Here is a 16,152-nt window from a genome sequence, read left to right on the forward strand (position 1 = left end):
AAATCACCCTGCAACTTATAACTTGATGATCACAGCTATCATAAGCAAGCATGTTGTTGTGTCTTGTTTCGCCAATGATTTTAGAATTTTTACCAATATACTGGTAGCTTCGCAGCCTCTGTAACCAAGTGGTCAGGAGCATGTGCAGGAGCAGGAGCAGGTCAAAGAGTATGTGCAGTAGCACATACTCTTTGAGTAGACCGGGGTTCCAACCCTTGACTGCTAAATTCAGTCGACCTGCCAACCTGCACTGGACCAGCGTGGCAGATTATGGTCCATTTCCCTCAACATGAATCATTGAGGAGGCATCCATCCTGCAGTGGATTGATAATGGTTGCAGTTTATCTTCTTCTTTTTTTTTTTTTTTTTTTTTTTTTACTGGTAATTTTACGAAACTTTTGCTGAAATCTTAAAAATATTCAAATTACCGGTAAGTTTGATCTCTGGGAGAAGAAACCTTGTTGGAGCTGTTAGTGTACCATAAAGAGTATTTTCATGGTGTAGCTTTAATGCATATTTTCATGGTGTAGCCGTAACCACACCATGTTTATTCAACTTTAACCATAAATTTCAGATTAATCCTATTATGATGCCATCAACAAAGAAAAGGGTTGCTTACACAACTGGCTACATAGTAAAAAACGGTAACGTGCAGCCATTATCAACCCACTGCAGGATGGAAGCCTCATCAACAATTCATGATGAGGGAAGTGGACCATAATCTGCCAACGCTGATCCAGTGCGGGTTGGCAGATCAACCGTATTCAGCAGTCAGGGGCTTGAAACCCGGTCTACTCAGAGAGCGTGTGCTACTGCACTCCCACTCCTGACCACTCGGCTACGGAGGCCGATCTAGTACAAGTCATCAAATATGCAGAAAGACATTTGGACACCACCAACAGAGTAGATAATCCGGGAATGGTGGAAACAATTCTTCAGTATGGCAATCAAAAATAAGTATAACCTTCACTGACCAGCAGCAAAATGGGCAGGACTTAAGAAAGAAATGAATAGCTGGGCAATAGAGCAGAGGAACTGTAGTATATATGTGTCAACAAAAACAAACATTTTTTTAAGGCAAAAGTCAGGACAGCAGCAAAGGGAGCTGACGATTTTGCTGGAACAACAAGTTGATGTTATAGATTTATGAAGCAGATTTATGAATTTATGGCTTAACTATAAGAACACTAACAAGGATAACCTAAAAAATGACAGAACAATATGAAAACCAAATCCTGGAATTTCAGAGATTTTCAATTAATGCTAGGAAGCACACAAATGAGCTTGGCCAAATTAGTATTAGTGTTAGCAATGGCCACATGGTGCAAGGAAGCCGATGGCTTATGTTACACCAGCCAAAAAAAAAAAAAAAAAATACATAAATAAATAAAATAATCATAAAATAAATGAATAAAATAATAATGAAAATAAATACATAAATAAATAAAATAATAATAAAATAAATAAATAACAATAAAATAACGAAAAATAAATATAATAAAATAATAATAAAAAAATAAAAAAATAATAAAAGAAATAAACAAATAAAATAATAATAAAAATAAATAAATAACAATAAAATAATAAAAAAATAATAATAAAAATAAAAAAATTAATAAAAAAATAATAATTAATAAATAAGATAAAGGGAAATGGACAACCTAAGCGTTTTCCTCCTCCCGTAGGTAATTATCCAGTTGACCTTTGAATTTCCCCAAACTGTCGGCCTCTAACACCTATTTAGGTAACTTATTCCAGTAATTTATAACTCGCTGGCTAAAATAAAACTTCCTGAAATCCAGTCTAAACATCTCCCCCCCATAACTTGAAATTATGGCCCCTAGTTCTAGAATCATTTATAACCGTGAAAATTTCGTCCTCATTCATTTTGCTTATGCCTCTCAGAGCCTTAAACACCTCAATCAAGTCTCCTCTACGGTGCCTATTTTTGAAACTCTGCAACCCACATATTCAAAGTCTTTCCTCATATGGATGCCCTTTTGTCGATCTCACCAGGTGAGTTACCTGTCTCTGTATCCTTTCAAGAAGAACAATGTCTTTCTTTAGGTGTCGTCTCCATACTTTTTTTTTTTTTTTTTATGAGAACCCCAAACACGAAAGGTATCAAAACCTATAGTACTTAGTACCGTGCATGGGTTGAAGGAGAAGTATGGGGAGAGGGGGATGCCGGAAACTTTGCTCTAGAGACTAAACATGTGTTTCACCACTTCAAGCCTCCAATAAGCAAAGTGGTGGTATTTCACCGGTTGATGGATGAAAGTCATCTACTTGAACACAGTATTCCAAGTGTGGTCTAACAATAGCCTTATATAATGGAATTATGATGTCTTTATCTCTTCTAGCAATTGTTCGATACATCATAGATAGGACACCACAAGCCTTCCTTGCAACCTGCCTACAATGCTCAGAGAACTTAAAGTCCGACCGTATCGTAACCCCCAAGTCCCTTTCCTCCACTACTGGCTTTAGTTCAACTCTGCTAAGGGTATAAATTATTTTGGAGTTACTGTTCCCCAGGTGCAATACCTTACACTTTGCTGGATTAAAGCATAGCTGCCATTTTTCTGACCATCCCTGAAGTCTATCTAGGTCATTCTGAAGAAGCTCTGCTTGGCGGATATCATTTAACTACTGTACCAATCTTTACATCATCTGCAAATGCCCTGAAGCCATCCATCATCTGCCCTGAAGCCATCCATCTAAGTCAAATGCTTTTGCTGAAATCCAAATAAACAATGTCGAAATTATTCCCAAAGTCCAGCTCTTGAGTGACACTGTCAAAATAGCTAACCAGATTAGTTAAACATGATTTTCCCTTTACAAAACCATGCTGAGTATCATTCAGAATTCCATTTCTATCTAAATGATCCTGAATTCCAACTTTGATCATTGTCTCCATGATTTTCCCTACTACTGAAGTTAGACTAACCGGCTGGTAATTTCCCACTTCACTCTTAGAACCGCACTTATGTATTGGAGATACATTGGCACTTTTCCAATCCAACGTAATCACTCCTGAGTCCAGTGATGCTCGCATAATTAGCCTCAATGGTTCAATGCACTCACTTGCCCCCTCTCTTAAGATTATAGGGTATATGCCATCAACCACAGGAGCCTTACTGGCCTGTAGGCTTGAAAGTTTTTCATTAAATAAACATGTGAAATTTGAACATCATTAATTACATTTTTTTCAACTTCACTCCCATAATTTCTTATTGACGTAAAGGGTTTTTCTTCTGTAAATATCGATGCAAAGTAACTGTTGAGTTCATCTACAACTTAGCATTAGTAGAGACATTTGATGCAAGAAAGCAAGCTTATGCGGCATCAGCCAAAAAAAAATAAATAAATAAATAAATAAAAAAAATAAAATAAATAAATAAATAAAAAATAACCACTTCCACTTCACCCCTCTGTTCGTTCGAAATACCTGTCCTGCTGAGCCTTAAACTTATTTAGGCTATCAACTTCCACGACAAGGGATGGAAGTCTGTTTCACCTACCAACCACCCGCTGGCTAAAGGCAAATTTCCACACATCTATCCTACATCTGTCTTTCCTCAATTTGAATTTATGCCCTCTCAGATGATTATTCTGAGCAAGAGGAAGAATCCCATCAGCATTGAGCATGCTCAAACCATTCAAGGCTTTATACACCTCTATCAGATCACCTCGCCGGTGCCTAGTCTGCAGACACTGTAATTTGCAAAACTTAAGCCTTTCTTCGTAAGAGCACCCCTTTGTTCCATTCACTAATCTTGTTGCCCTTCTCTGTACTCGTTCCAGCATCTCTACATCCTTCTTGAAATGAGGCCTCCAGACCTGTATACAGTACTCTAGGTGTGGTCTGACCATTGCCTTATACAAAGGAATAATCACCTCCTTATCCCTGCTAGAAAAATTCCTATATATCATCGACAATACACCATGAGCTACTCTTGCAGCCCGTCTGCACTGCTCAGAAAACTTCAAATCTGCCTGCACAACCACCCCCAGGTCCCTTTCATTCTCTACCACTGTCAGTGTAGTACCACAGAGTTGATACGTTGCTCTGGGGTTGCTGTTTCCCACATGTAGTACTTTACATTTGTCAATGTTAAACTTCATTTGCCACCTCGAAGCCCATCTGCTCAACCTTTCCACATCCTGTTGCAGTAGCATAGTGTCAGTAGTGTCCTTGACAACCCTGCCAACCTTCGTATCGTCGGCAAACGTGGACATTAAGCTTGATATACCATCATCAATATCATTTATAAATACAGAAAACAATAATGGACTCAATACTGAACCCTGAGGGACTCCACTAATAACATTAGTCCACGATGAGCAGTGTCCACTGATTACCAATCTCTGTCTTCTCCCCCTCAACCACCCCTTTATCCACAGCAGCAATTTGCCTTCAATGCCACACTGCTCCAATTTGTGCAGCAGTCTTCCATGTGCAACAGTATCAAAAGCCTTTCTAAGATCCAAGTATATAATATCAAAGTTATTCCCTGCATCCAGTTCTTTTGTGACTGCATCATAGTATCCAATCAAATTGGTCAGGCAAGACTTCCCCTTAACAAAACCATGCTGTGTCTGAGCTATGACTGAAGTCTTGTCTAGATGATCCTGCAGTGCTTCTTTAACCAGTGCCTCCATTAATTTTCCAGGAAGGAACAGAAGTTAAACTAACAGGTCTATAATTATTTGTGTCGCCCTTTGATCCTCCTTTGTGAACTGGGGTTACATTTGCACATCTCCAGTCCATGGGTACTTCCCCTGAGTCCAAGGAAGCTCTCATAATTATGGCTAAGGGTTTGCTTACTTCCTTTGCTGCTTCCTATAATATAACTGGATAGATCTCATCCACTCCAGGTGCCTTTCTTGTATTTATCTTCAACAATTTCTCCTCCACTTTACTCTCAGTTATTACAAGATTCTCTAGCTTACTGCCAGAGTTGAATACACCTCTGGCATTCCCCTCGCTGAATAACTCCTCATGTGTGAATGTCGATGCAAAATATTCATTTAGTTTGTTAGCTACCTTAGCAGGATCATCAACAGCTGACCCATCGATATCAAGTGGACCAATCTGATTCATCCCCTTCCTTCTAGAGTTTACATAAGTAAAGAACTCTTTGCTGTTTTTCTTTGCATCCCTTGCCAAAGATTTCTCGTAATCTGCCTTCGCCTGCCTAACCTCCTTTGTAACTTGGTTACAGATAAACTTGTATCTATCATAGGCTTCTGTGTCACGTGTTAATTTGTATGTATCCCATGCATTTTTCTTCTCTGCCATATGTCTCATTAGTTCATCCGATATCCACTTAGGCCTAAACCTTGAACAATATTTCTTAGTTGGTATGTAAAGCCTAGTAGCTTCCAAGATAAGTTCTTTGAATGCTTCCCATTTTGAATTTGCTGTTGGTAACATCATCAGTTGGTCCCACTGTATAGAATTTAAATACTATCTCAGTCCATCGTAGTCGCCTTTACGAAAGCAATAACCCTTCCCTTTACCCCTAATGGTAGTTACCTCTTTGAGTAAATCCCACTTCACCACACTGTGATCACTGCCACCTAGTGGTTCATTTACCTGCAGGTTCTTAATGCATGAAGAATCACTACTGATAATCAAATCAAGAGTATTACTCCCTCTAGTTGCCTCCCGAACATGCTGATGTAGAAAACAATCATCCAATAAATCCACAAAATCCTTGCTAGTGTGTGAGTGACCAGCCCCCAAATTCCAGTCAATATCTGGGAAATTAAAATCCCCCATTATAAGACACTATGGCCCACTCTATTTCCCCGTACAGTTTCTTATTATACTCATCAGAGTCATTAGGCCTATAGCACACTCCTACTCTCAAATTTGATCTCCCAATGCTTATGTCACACCAAACTGACTCGACACTGCATTGTCCATCGATGTCGACTGGCTTCAATTACTTGGATTTTATGTATTTCTTAACTAATAGCATAACCCCTCCTCCCTTCCTATCCTGTCTATCCTTTCTGTAGACATTGTACTCCCCAAATTCCAGTTCTGCATTCCTTATATCTGTGTGACACCATGTCTCTGAAATCCCCACAATATCTGCCTTGGATGTTTTGAGCAATACCTCAAATTCATCAAATTTATTTACTAAACTCCTAGCATTGGTGTACACACAAGTATACATGCACTTGTTCTTTTTCTTAGCTACCCTAACACAACCTATGTGTTTATTTGTACCCCAATGATTCGCAGCAGTCTCTGAAATATCCTGCATCTTATTTTCCAGGCTGTGGCTCATTCCAATAGAAGCAGTGCAAGAAATCACTTTCACCTCTGCCAGTGGCTACTGTTAATCTATTAGTCCTTGTATCCCCCCAATCTAGCAGTTTTCCGACCCACCTAACACTGCCTCGATAGCATCAGCAAACATTCTTGCACCCTTTCTATTTAAGTGTATCCCATCCCTGTAGAAGCAGTCTCTCCTGTAAACAAGTACAGACCAGGCTGAAAAAAATTCTACCCCTTGAGCCTTGCACAATCCTTCTAGGGCCGAATTGATAGACAGGGCTCTCATCATATACTCCCTCCTATCGTGTCTGGGCAGAATTGCAGACACTTTCAAATTCAACCCTAATTCACGGCTTTTTTTCAACAGTGACCTGTACTTGTTAAGTAATTCCGCCGGTCTCCTTCAACTAGGGTATCTAATACTATCCCCCATCCATTACATAAGGGTCCAATCTGGTTTGTTCTTCTCTTCTTTGCATTTATATATGTGAAGAATTCCTTATCCCCCCCCCCCTTTGCTCTCTTTGCCAGTGATTTCTCATAGTCTGCCTTTGCCAGCCTAACCTTTTCTGTGGCACTATTACAGATCAATTTGTAGTTGTTATATGCTTCTGTACTTTTAATTGCTCTGTAACTTTTCCATGCTGTCTTTCTGCTCAAGTAATCTGGCAACTTCATTATTCATTCAACTTGGAGTCCTGCTCGTGGAGTATTTTTTTTTTAATGGTATATACACATTCAAGGCTTCCGTGATTAATGTTTTAAAGGTATCCCATGGTTCAATTGTATTCGCTCTCTGTCAGATACCTACCCAGTTAATAGAGGCCATGTAACACCTTAAGCCGTCGCAATTTCCTTTCCTGAAGTTATAACCCATTCCTTTGCCTTTAACTACTGCTACATCTCTCTTCATTGTCCACCGCAGAACTCTGTGATCGCTTCCTGCTACTGGTTCCTGTACTGTCAGCCCTGTTATGTCATCTGGTTCATGGGTGATGAGGTCCAGAGTATTGTTTTCCCTAGTACTTTCCCTGACATGCTGATACAAATAGCAATCATCTAGTTGATTTAAAAATTTTGTCCCCCATGTGGAGTTTCCCTCTCATTTGCTCCAATCAATTAGAGGCAAATTAAAATCACCCATAATAAGACATTTACACTTATTTGCCCATTTCTGCATGTAGAGGCTCTTATCATAATCTTCACAATCACCTGGCCTGTGTTAAAATGTTATAAAAAATGCTATCATTTTTTATCCCTTTCACCTGTTTTTAAGAACCATTTATTCTTCAAAGTGTCCTATACTTTTTCCACGGTCTATACAACTGATCTGATGGAATGAACGTCGTTTAACTTTCGGTTTCGTAACGGCAGTCATTCGCCTCCCTTGGGGGAAGTTGTAGTGGAAACAATACACCATGTTTAGTGCCCAGAGCAATCAAATGACGTCAGTCACCCCTCACTCTGATGGCAATGGGTAGTCCAGTCCGCGTATGCTTAATTGCTCAGGAACGAAAGGAGCAGATTGCGACTTTGATAGAAGAGTGTGAGAAACACAAGGACTGTCATGCTAAAATTCCGTTCGTAAAAGCATATCGATTTGTGTTCAATGTCCGTGATTTTAAAACAAAAGAAACTGCCTTATACAAACATGGGATTTCCTTTCCTCTCACAATATTTCATTTTTAGTGGTGCCAATTCCCAAAGTTGACAGTCCCCAAATGAAGTTCTTTGCCCAGCATTTTTGACCTGTGATGTCAGAACAGGTCAGGGCAAATTAAGGTAGGGAAAACCAGAGGTATATATATGAAAAAGGGGAAACTTACACTATTCCAGTTTACTCTGTATATTCTTTTCAGATTTGTGAACTAATAATTTGGAAATTATCAACAGAAAACCTATCATGTGTAGATAATAAATGTTAAGGCTACTTTTACCTTTTCAAAGTCATCTCTATATGGCATGTAGCCTAATTCCTGTTGTTCTTGTGAGGACAATTCTAATGTTTGGGGAGGGTTTGCTGAGCTTGAGGGTAATGGACCTGTCAAAAAAAATAAACAAATAAAATGAAATAAATGTCTTTTAAAAAATGCAAATTCAGTGATTCAAATTTTGAATCCTAATAACAATTAAAAGTACAGTAACTGCAAAATATCATCTTAAAAATATACATTAAATTAACAAAATTATGTCCTTGTTTAATTCTCACAAATAATGCAAAATGAATTATTTGTAAAGTATTTTTCATTAGTTAAGATTATTACTATATTTCCCCTAACTTTTCTGTGGGTGTATATATGTATGTTTTTTTGAAATGAGTCATTGTGTAACAGTTTTTTTACCATACATTAAAATGCTTATAATAAAACTGTTTATGAATATTTTAATTAGTTCCACCCACTGCTCCAACGTCATTCACTGATTCTGTGATACACTGCATTCATTAAAAATAATTTTTTCCCCTCTCTGCATCATCATGCTGGTTAACTTTTGCAAAATCAAATTTCAGGTGCTATACAGCAGCCATCAACTGAGCTTTTGGAATGAAATTTGCTAGTGGTCAACAATACTAAAAAGGCTTAAAAAATAATACCAAACTCATATGAATTTAAAAAAAAAAAAAAAATCAAAACTCTTCTGCCTACGGCATAAAATTCTCATTATTTATAATAGTGACAATATTTTTTACAATAACTTTCAGAAAACTAACAAATTACACTGGCTTATTTTCTCACACTAACATTTAACCATTAGGCTGTGAATGTCAATACAGCCTTTTGAGTAAAATTTATTTTTTGGTCAACAGTGTGGCTGTTTTTTTTTTTTTTAAGTACTGATTATTTTGAAAATATTGCATCATTCCCTATGTATTATCCTGTTCCTAATATAACATGTTTGTGCAAGTATGTATTCATGGCCTGACTTACATGTTGTGCAGGCCAAAAAACCCAGAATAATTATGAGGGCTACTACTCTCTCCACCTGAGATTGGCACCAAAATTGAACATGATGCTTTATAAGCTTGCTGTCTTGCATCATTTACCACTACTAACACTAATTTCAAGTTTAACCTTTGAATTTGCAAGTTGTTGTTCATTTAATCACTAGAAATGGTTTGACAGCATCCTGTTTAGCTCCCCTTTTTAAGCTGATGACAGGATTTTAAAGCAGAATTCACAAATATAGTTAATCTATATTTTAGTAATTAAACTACTCTGATGGCTGACATGTAATGTTCACTATAGAGTAACAATAAATTATAATATTAAATTTCACATGAACAAATATTTTCCCTTCATTAATTACTGCTATAAGATTCCACAATGTCTTTCACTAAACAATAAATTTTATTTGAAAACAAGCAATTGCATCTGTTGTAAACAACTGTTTGGATTATCTTATGAGTTTAATTAAACAACCACCGTAAACATAGTATAGTATATTAAACTTCTTATGCATTTACAATGTTTTTCAAGTGTTTATGTAATTCAAACCTTAAAAATGATCCTCGAATTACAGGTTTCACAGATATAATCTTAGGTTTAAGAAAAGAAATCAACATCTTTTAATAAATCTGTATTTATTCTAACACAGGACGTGCTTTTTTTTCATTTAAACTCAATTTTTTTTGTAAACCCTCAAGTTTCAAGTTACAGAAATTTGTCTGTGTATACCTAACTTCTGCATAATTTTCTACTGAAAATTCCATCATCAAGATAAGGTAGACATATAAGTTAAACACAATCAAACATAAGTTAAAACAGAAATTTAGCCATACAAAGGAAAACAATTAGACTATTACAGAATGCTATAAATGGCATTAAGTAATATATTAATATAAGATTCTTTACTTTCAGTTATTGGCTGACATACAATATGGAATAAGAACAGCTATGAGTTTGATGTGCTCACAACATAAAAGATAATACTTTTTTTTAAAACCAAAAATGCAATAAGTGTTGCATTTTTGGTTTTAAAACAAAACCAAAACAGCAACAGGACCAATGCTCTCGTTAAAAAAAAAAAAAAAAAAAAAATTATTTCAAGGTATAAACAGTTACAGAGCTTCTACTCTAACCCCTTACACTCTGTACAAATCTCAAATCCGCCCTATCATGGAATATTGTTCCCACGTATTGGGCAGTGCCCCCAAAATCGCTCTCAGGTTTCTAGATACAGGAGAGACACGAAATAGGTTGCAAATATATAAAATCTCAGGGAATAACAGAAGCCTGGATCTTGAACATTCATTAAGTTTCCTACCAAGTGGTAGAGGCTAAGAGTCTGGCTAAGTTCAAAGTAGAATTGGATGGTTACCATGTGGGAATGGGATTAGTATTAATATTCTATTTTGTTTTATTATTTTATTTTATATCATAAAATAAAAAAAAATTGAAAATAATGTACTCTATTGTGAAAATAATGACTCTATTGTGAAAATAATGTAATCTATTGTTTTGCAATTTACAGAAAACCAACAGCTATCCATTAGCTTTTGAGAAAATAAAAATAAAACAGAATAAATAAATAATGGCACTATCAAAGCAGAAAAAGTTAAATAACATAAAAAAAGAAGGTAGACACATCACATAAATAATCAAATGCATGGTTGATCAAGGTAGAGATAAATCAAGGTTCCATGATATTTAGAACAAAAATAATCTTTTAATATTATGGCTCTTCTATGTTCCTGCATATCACATATTGATTTCATTTTAGATTTTGCATTTTAAATCTCCTGGAAATGCAAATTCTGTTTATTTAATTAATACAGCATCTCCACTCGACATATGCTCACCTGATCCAACTATATCCAACCATCTGATCATTAATCAATCCAGCATCTTCATGTATTCACTCAACTACAGAAATTTCAAAAACCACAGTTGGTTTTTGAAATTCCTATAGATTAAAACAAAACTGAAGACTCATGTGGTGTTCAGTGTTATTTTAGCTATACAGGGTGTCTCAAAAATATTGGTACAAATCTTTAGGGGAGGTAGGTAACATCTAAAGGAATGTGAATCGCATAGGAACCCATAACCAGAAACGTCACCGTAGTCGGTACACAGCGCTGTTCATCAGTTCGCAAGAGGGAAAATTTCTGGTTTACTCATTCAAGTAGTAGTCGCCGCACGAAGAGCATGCATCGATATACGAACTGTGAGCTGGCAGACATGCACCTAGTGTATGGATTAGCAGAGGGCAATGGACAAGCCGCTCAACAAATTTATGGAGAATGCTTCCCAGACAGACATGTACCGGACCGCCGTTTGTTTGCGCGTGTGCATCAAAATTTGTGCAATTATGGGTCATTTAGAGGTAACAGGAGTAGTGTGGGCAGACCACGTTCGAAGCGAACTCTCGCCATGGAAGAAAGCATGTTGAATGCCATCCAGAATAATCCTACTACCAGCACACGTGCCGTTGCCTCTGCCTTAGGAGTGTCTCGTTGCAGTGTACAGCGTGTCTGGCATGACGATTCCTTACACCCCTTTCATTTCCAAAGGGTTCAGTTACTACTCCCCCAAGATCATCCTGCATGTGTGGCTTTTGTGCAGTGGTTTCTCCAAGAAAGTGTTCAAGACTTGAATTTTCCAGCCTATGTTTTGTTCACGGATGAGGCTTATTTCACTCGGGAAGGCTTATTCAATCAGCACAATACTCATGTGTGGGCTCACGACAACCCACACGGTGTGTGCCCCCTTACGGCACAACATCGCTTCGCAATAAATGTGTGGGCAGGTATGGTTGGTGAATGCTTGATCAGCCTATACCTATTACCATCCTGCATGAACTCCACTAAATATCAGATCTTTCTTGAACAAATTCTACCAGGGTTACTTGACGATGTTCCAGCAAATGTGAGACGCAACATTTGGTTTCAACATGACGGGGCGCCTGCCCATTATGGAAGGTGTGTTCGAGACCATTTGAACAGGCATTTTGGGCGTTAAATGGCCGTGGTGGAACCATTGCCTGGTCCCCACGCCATTTGATTTATCGATCCTTGATTTCTTTCTGTGGGAAGCCCTCAAATCTATCGTATATGAATTGCCTGCGGAGACGGAACTGGATCTCGTGGCGAGACTCGTCTGCGCTGCCACTACTGTCAAAGAAACTCCAGGTGTGTTCGACCGTGTCCGCCAATCCATGCTGCATAGGTGTCACGCATGCATCGCATCTCATGGTGGAACCTTCGAGCATCTGTTGTAACATCATGAAATGCATCCATCTCATACGCCATTGTTAATATTATATCAAATAAATGTTTGCCACTAATTACTGTCTTGTGTCATTTCTGCTTCTTGTGCCTCTGCTACTACTTTCCTGTGATGTTTCCGGTTATGGGTTCCTATGCGATTCACATTCCTTTAGATGTTACCTACCTCCCCTAAACGTTTGTACCAATATTTTTGAGACACCATGTATAACATTTTGGTATTAATATAAAGCTAATTTTTTACAGTTATATTTCTGCATGATGGCCATATAAAAGGAAAATGAAACTATACCACCTACAAAATACGAACTTAAGTGATAAGATAATTTGTAGATTTAGAAAACTGCTACAGATTATCATATAAATACCATACAAAGCCCCATGAACTGTCCTGGCAACCCATCTGTTTGTGCAGTCAGATATGATGTTCTCTGAGCAATGCAGATGGGCTGACAGAGACCTCAGTTTTTCTTGTGACATACAGGTATTTTACTAGCAGCAATAAGGAGGTGATTATCCTATTGTACAAGGCAAATGGTTAGGCTGCATCTTGAGTACTTCATACAGGTCTGGAGGCCTGAGTTTAGGAAGGATGTAGTTCTGCTGGAATGAGTACAGAGAAGGGCGATGGGATTGGTATAGGGAACAAAAGGGTCCTTTTTAACAAGAAAGGCATCAGTTCTGCAACTTGCAGCATTTTGAGTCTGGACTTAAATACCTCAATCAGAGGTATTTTAAGTGATTTGATTGAGGTATTTAAGGCTTGAAAGGATTGAGCAAGTTCATTTCTGACAGCATTCTTCCTCTTGCTCAGACTATAAACATGAGGGGTAATAAATTCAAATTGAGGAAGGATAATTATAGTACAGATGTGTAGAACCAGCGGGTGGTTGATTATTAGAACAAACTTCCATCTGTTGTTGTGGAAGTGGATAGTTTCAATAAATTCAAGGAAGAACTAGTCAAATTATTGGAGGGAATGGGCAGGTGATGTGGTGGTTTTTTTTTTTTTTTTTTTGCTGGTGCTCTTTCCTTTTGCTGATAAGCATAAGCTCGTTTTCTTGCATCATATGCCACTACAAATAGTAATATGTTTTTTTCTCCATGCTAACCCATTCCCAGGTTAGAGAAAGCTCTCTTTTCTCAAATGTTTGCATGCATGCTGGATACCATCAATCCATATTCCATTTGGTCAGCCTTTAATGTTTATTACCATTCATTCTAATCAGATGTCTGATTAGCTTATCCCCCATTCTCCCATCCTTTCTATATACCCATATTATCTTCAAGTTTGCTTCACTTACCTTTGAATAGATATTGTACCCCAAGATAATTTCTTATTACCTCATTTGTAATATGGTCTTAAGATTTATTTTTCTTAAAACTCTCATTTCTGAATATTATAACTGTTAGATCAAACCCATTATTCCTTGACCTTACAGGTTAAAATATGCTAACAAAGTAACAATGTAAAAATATGTAAATGTTTTAACGTATGCTTATTAATACACATACAAGAAAAACATAAAAACCAAGTTTTATCACACAGATTCAAAGGAAAATATGGAAATAAGGAACATGGTGATCAACATTATACAAATCATACCTTGGCGCAAATTTGTTCAAGATCTAGCAGCCACTGCCAGAAGTTACTTGTTAGCTGGGAGTGGGGGATGGGGTGAGGGAAATAGCCACTATGCAAGTCACATGATTAGATAAAAGCACCAGTGTTATCTTAGTTGTTAGCATTAAATTCATTATAATGCCAACTCAAAGCAGTCTTTAGCAATATACTGGATTGTCCATTTATAATTAAACTCTCTGTGTAAATGAAAAGCTTTTAAATTTCTTTATGATTATTTTTTTATCCTATATGTTAATTATAAATGATATATTAATCATTACTAGTGTACCAAAGCAACATAAAAAAAAAAAAAAAACCCACAAGAGATAATAAATTACCAAGTCATTCCCTGAATTATAGAAACTAACTTACAACTATCAAGCACATGAACTAAGCTCCATAAGATGGAATTTTGTTTGCAGGGACACTATTATATATTATGTTTTTTGTGAATGAATGATCTTTGAATATTTATTCATTTCCCTGATCAATTATAAAGATAAAATTTGCTTAACAGTGTTGAAGAAGAAACTAGTTACAAAATGCTCTCCGGATAACTTTAATTTCTGAACTATCCCAATAAAAGTTGGCTATAACTGGTGGGCCATTACCCTTCATCACATTCCTTCAACCAATCAGATTTATTCCAAAAACAATACTGTTTAGCAACACACTTAATTTAGAGTCCATCATACTGAATTTTTGTCAAAAGTTGTGCTAACCCTTGAAGGATATACCCCGTGATGATTTGAAAGAAAGAATTGGCAGTTCAACCTCAGTTACTAGACTGACTTGTAACTGTGACACTTAGCATCTGTCTATATCTATCTGTGAATGGACAGAGATAGGCAGATAATATTGGAAAATATTATCCCTCCTAACTTGAGACAGAGGGATGCTGAATCAGGTAATCCTTTAACATGTGGCCTGTAAAGATTTTCTGCAAAGATTTACTGCATTCTGAAGAGAATGGTTTAGTTGAAGGAACACCAGAACTTTTGAAACAAAGTAGCTACCTGACAATCCTGATGTGAACCCTGCTGATTACTGGTTGCGAGGTTATTTAAAGGCTACATCTACAGGTATGACCCAAAAGGTGTCACATGACAAAAGAGGACAATCCAAATAGAGATAATGAATGTGTTCTCATATCAGATTTCCATACTGCTCATGATTTAATTGCTTGATGGAGCTGCTGTTCATTGAGGAAGACAACATTTTGAGCAGTATTTTGTAATGATGTGAAATAAGACTCCATAGGAAATTTTTGGAAAAAGTAGCTTACCTAAAATTTTTCTATCTCTAGATTTCTCTTTGAACTGTCTGTTAGACATTAACTGATTATGACTGCTCCAAGGCTGTTGCACACTTTGTCCTCTTCAGAAATGTTGGGTCAAAATTTTGTTTATAAAACATTGTACTGCTGTTTAAACTTGGCTGCCAAGAGCATTTCCAAAACTTCACCAGAAAGAAAGCATCTGAACTTCACACTCAGCACTGCTATGAGGAATTGTTAAAATGCAAGCATGATTTGGAATATTTTTTTATATTTCAAGCTTCCCCAGGCATTTGTCAGTTCCCCAACTGAGGACAACTGGACATAAATTCTTTCTTTTTTTTTTTTTTTTTTTCATAATAGCATCTGGCAGGGTCTCACACTGATGACAGAACTGATACTGCAAGATATCCATTTTTTTTATCTTCAATGACAGTGGAAAGCACTGGAAACGTTGTGTTTTATTTTTACTTTTTTGAAATCAAATTCATTTCATTTTGATTCATGAAACTTGTTCACCAAATAAGACTACTGGATGACAAATTAGTCCTCCAAATACAATGACATTTAAGTTAAAGTTAAATAACATTTAACTTAATACTTCCAAAAGCTCAATCAGCAACTTATTATCTATGAATTCTGTTTGGAGCCAACAGACTTTAGACTGCACCAAACAAACACACTTTGGCCTTAGAAAGTCATAGCAGAAAGTCAGCTGGCTGACAAACTAAGTC

At 36.9% G+C, this 16,152-nt stretch overlaps 1 protein-coding gene across 1 annotated transcript in view; it reads right to left on the bottom strand.

Moving 5' to 3' along the window:
- LOC150077098 (transcriptional adapter 2-beta-like) overlaps nucleotides 1-16,152 on the bottom strand; it is a 201,889-nt gene that overhangs the window by 86,863 nt on the left and 98,874 nt on the right. Inside the window, exon 8 of the mRNA XM_090385784.1 lies at nucleotides 8,233-8,336. Coding sequence (XP_090241910.1) covers nucleotides 8,233-8,336 — 104 coding nt within the window. The remainder of the gene's footprint in view (nucleotides 1-8,232; nucleotides 8,337-16,152) is intronic.

Source organism: Mastigoproctus giganteus, chromosome 12 (assembly GCF_048544385.1).
Source record: "Mastigoproctus giganteus isolate SK-2022 chromosome 12, ASM4854438v1, whole genome shotgun sequence".
NCBI classification, from domain to species: Eukaryota; Metazoa; Arthropoda; class Arachnida; order Uropygi; family Thelyphonidae; genus Mastigoproctus; species Mastigoproctus giganteus.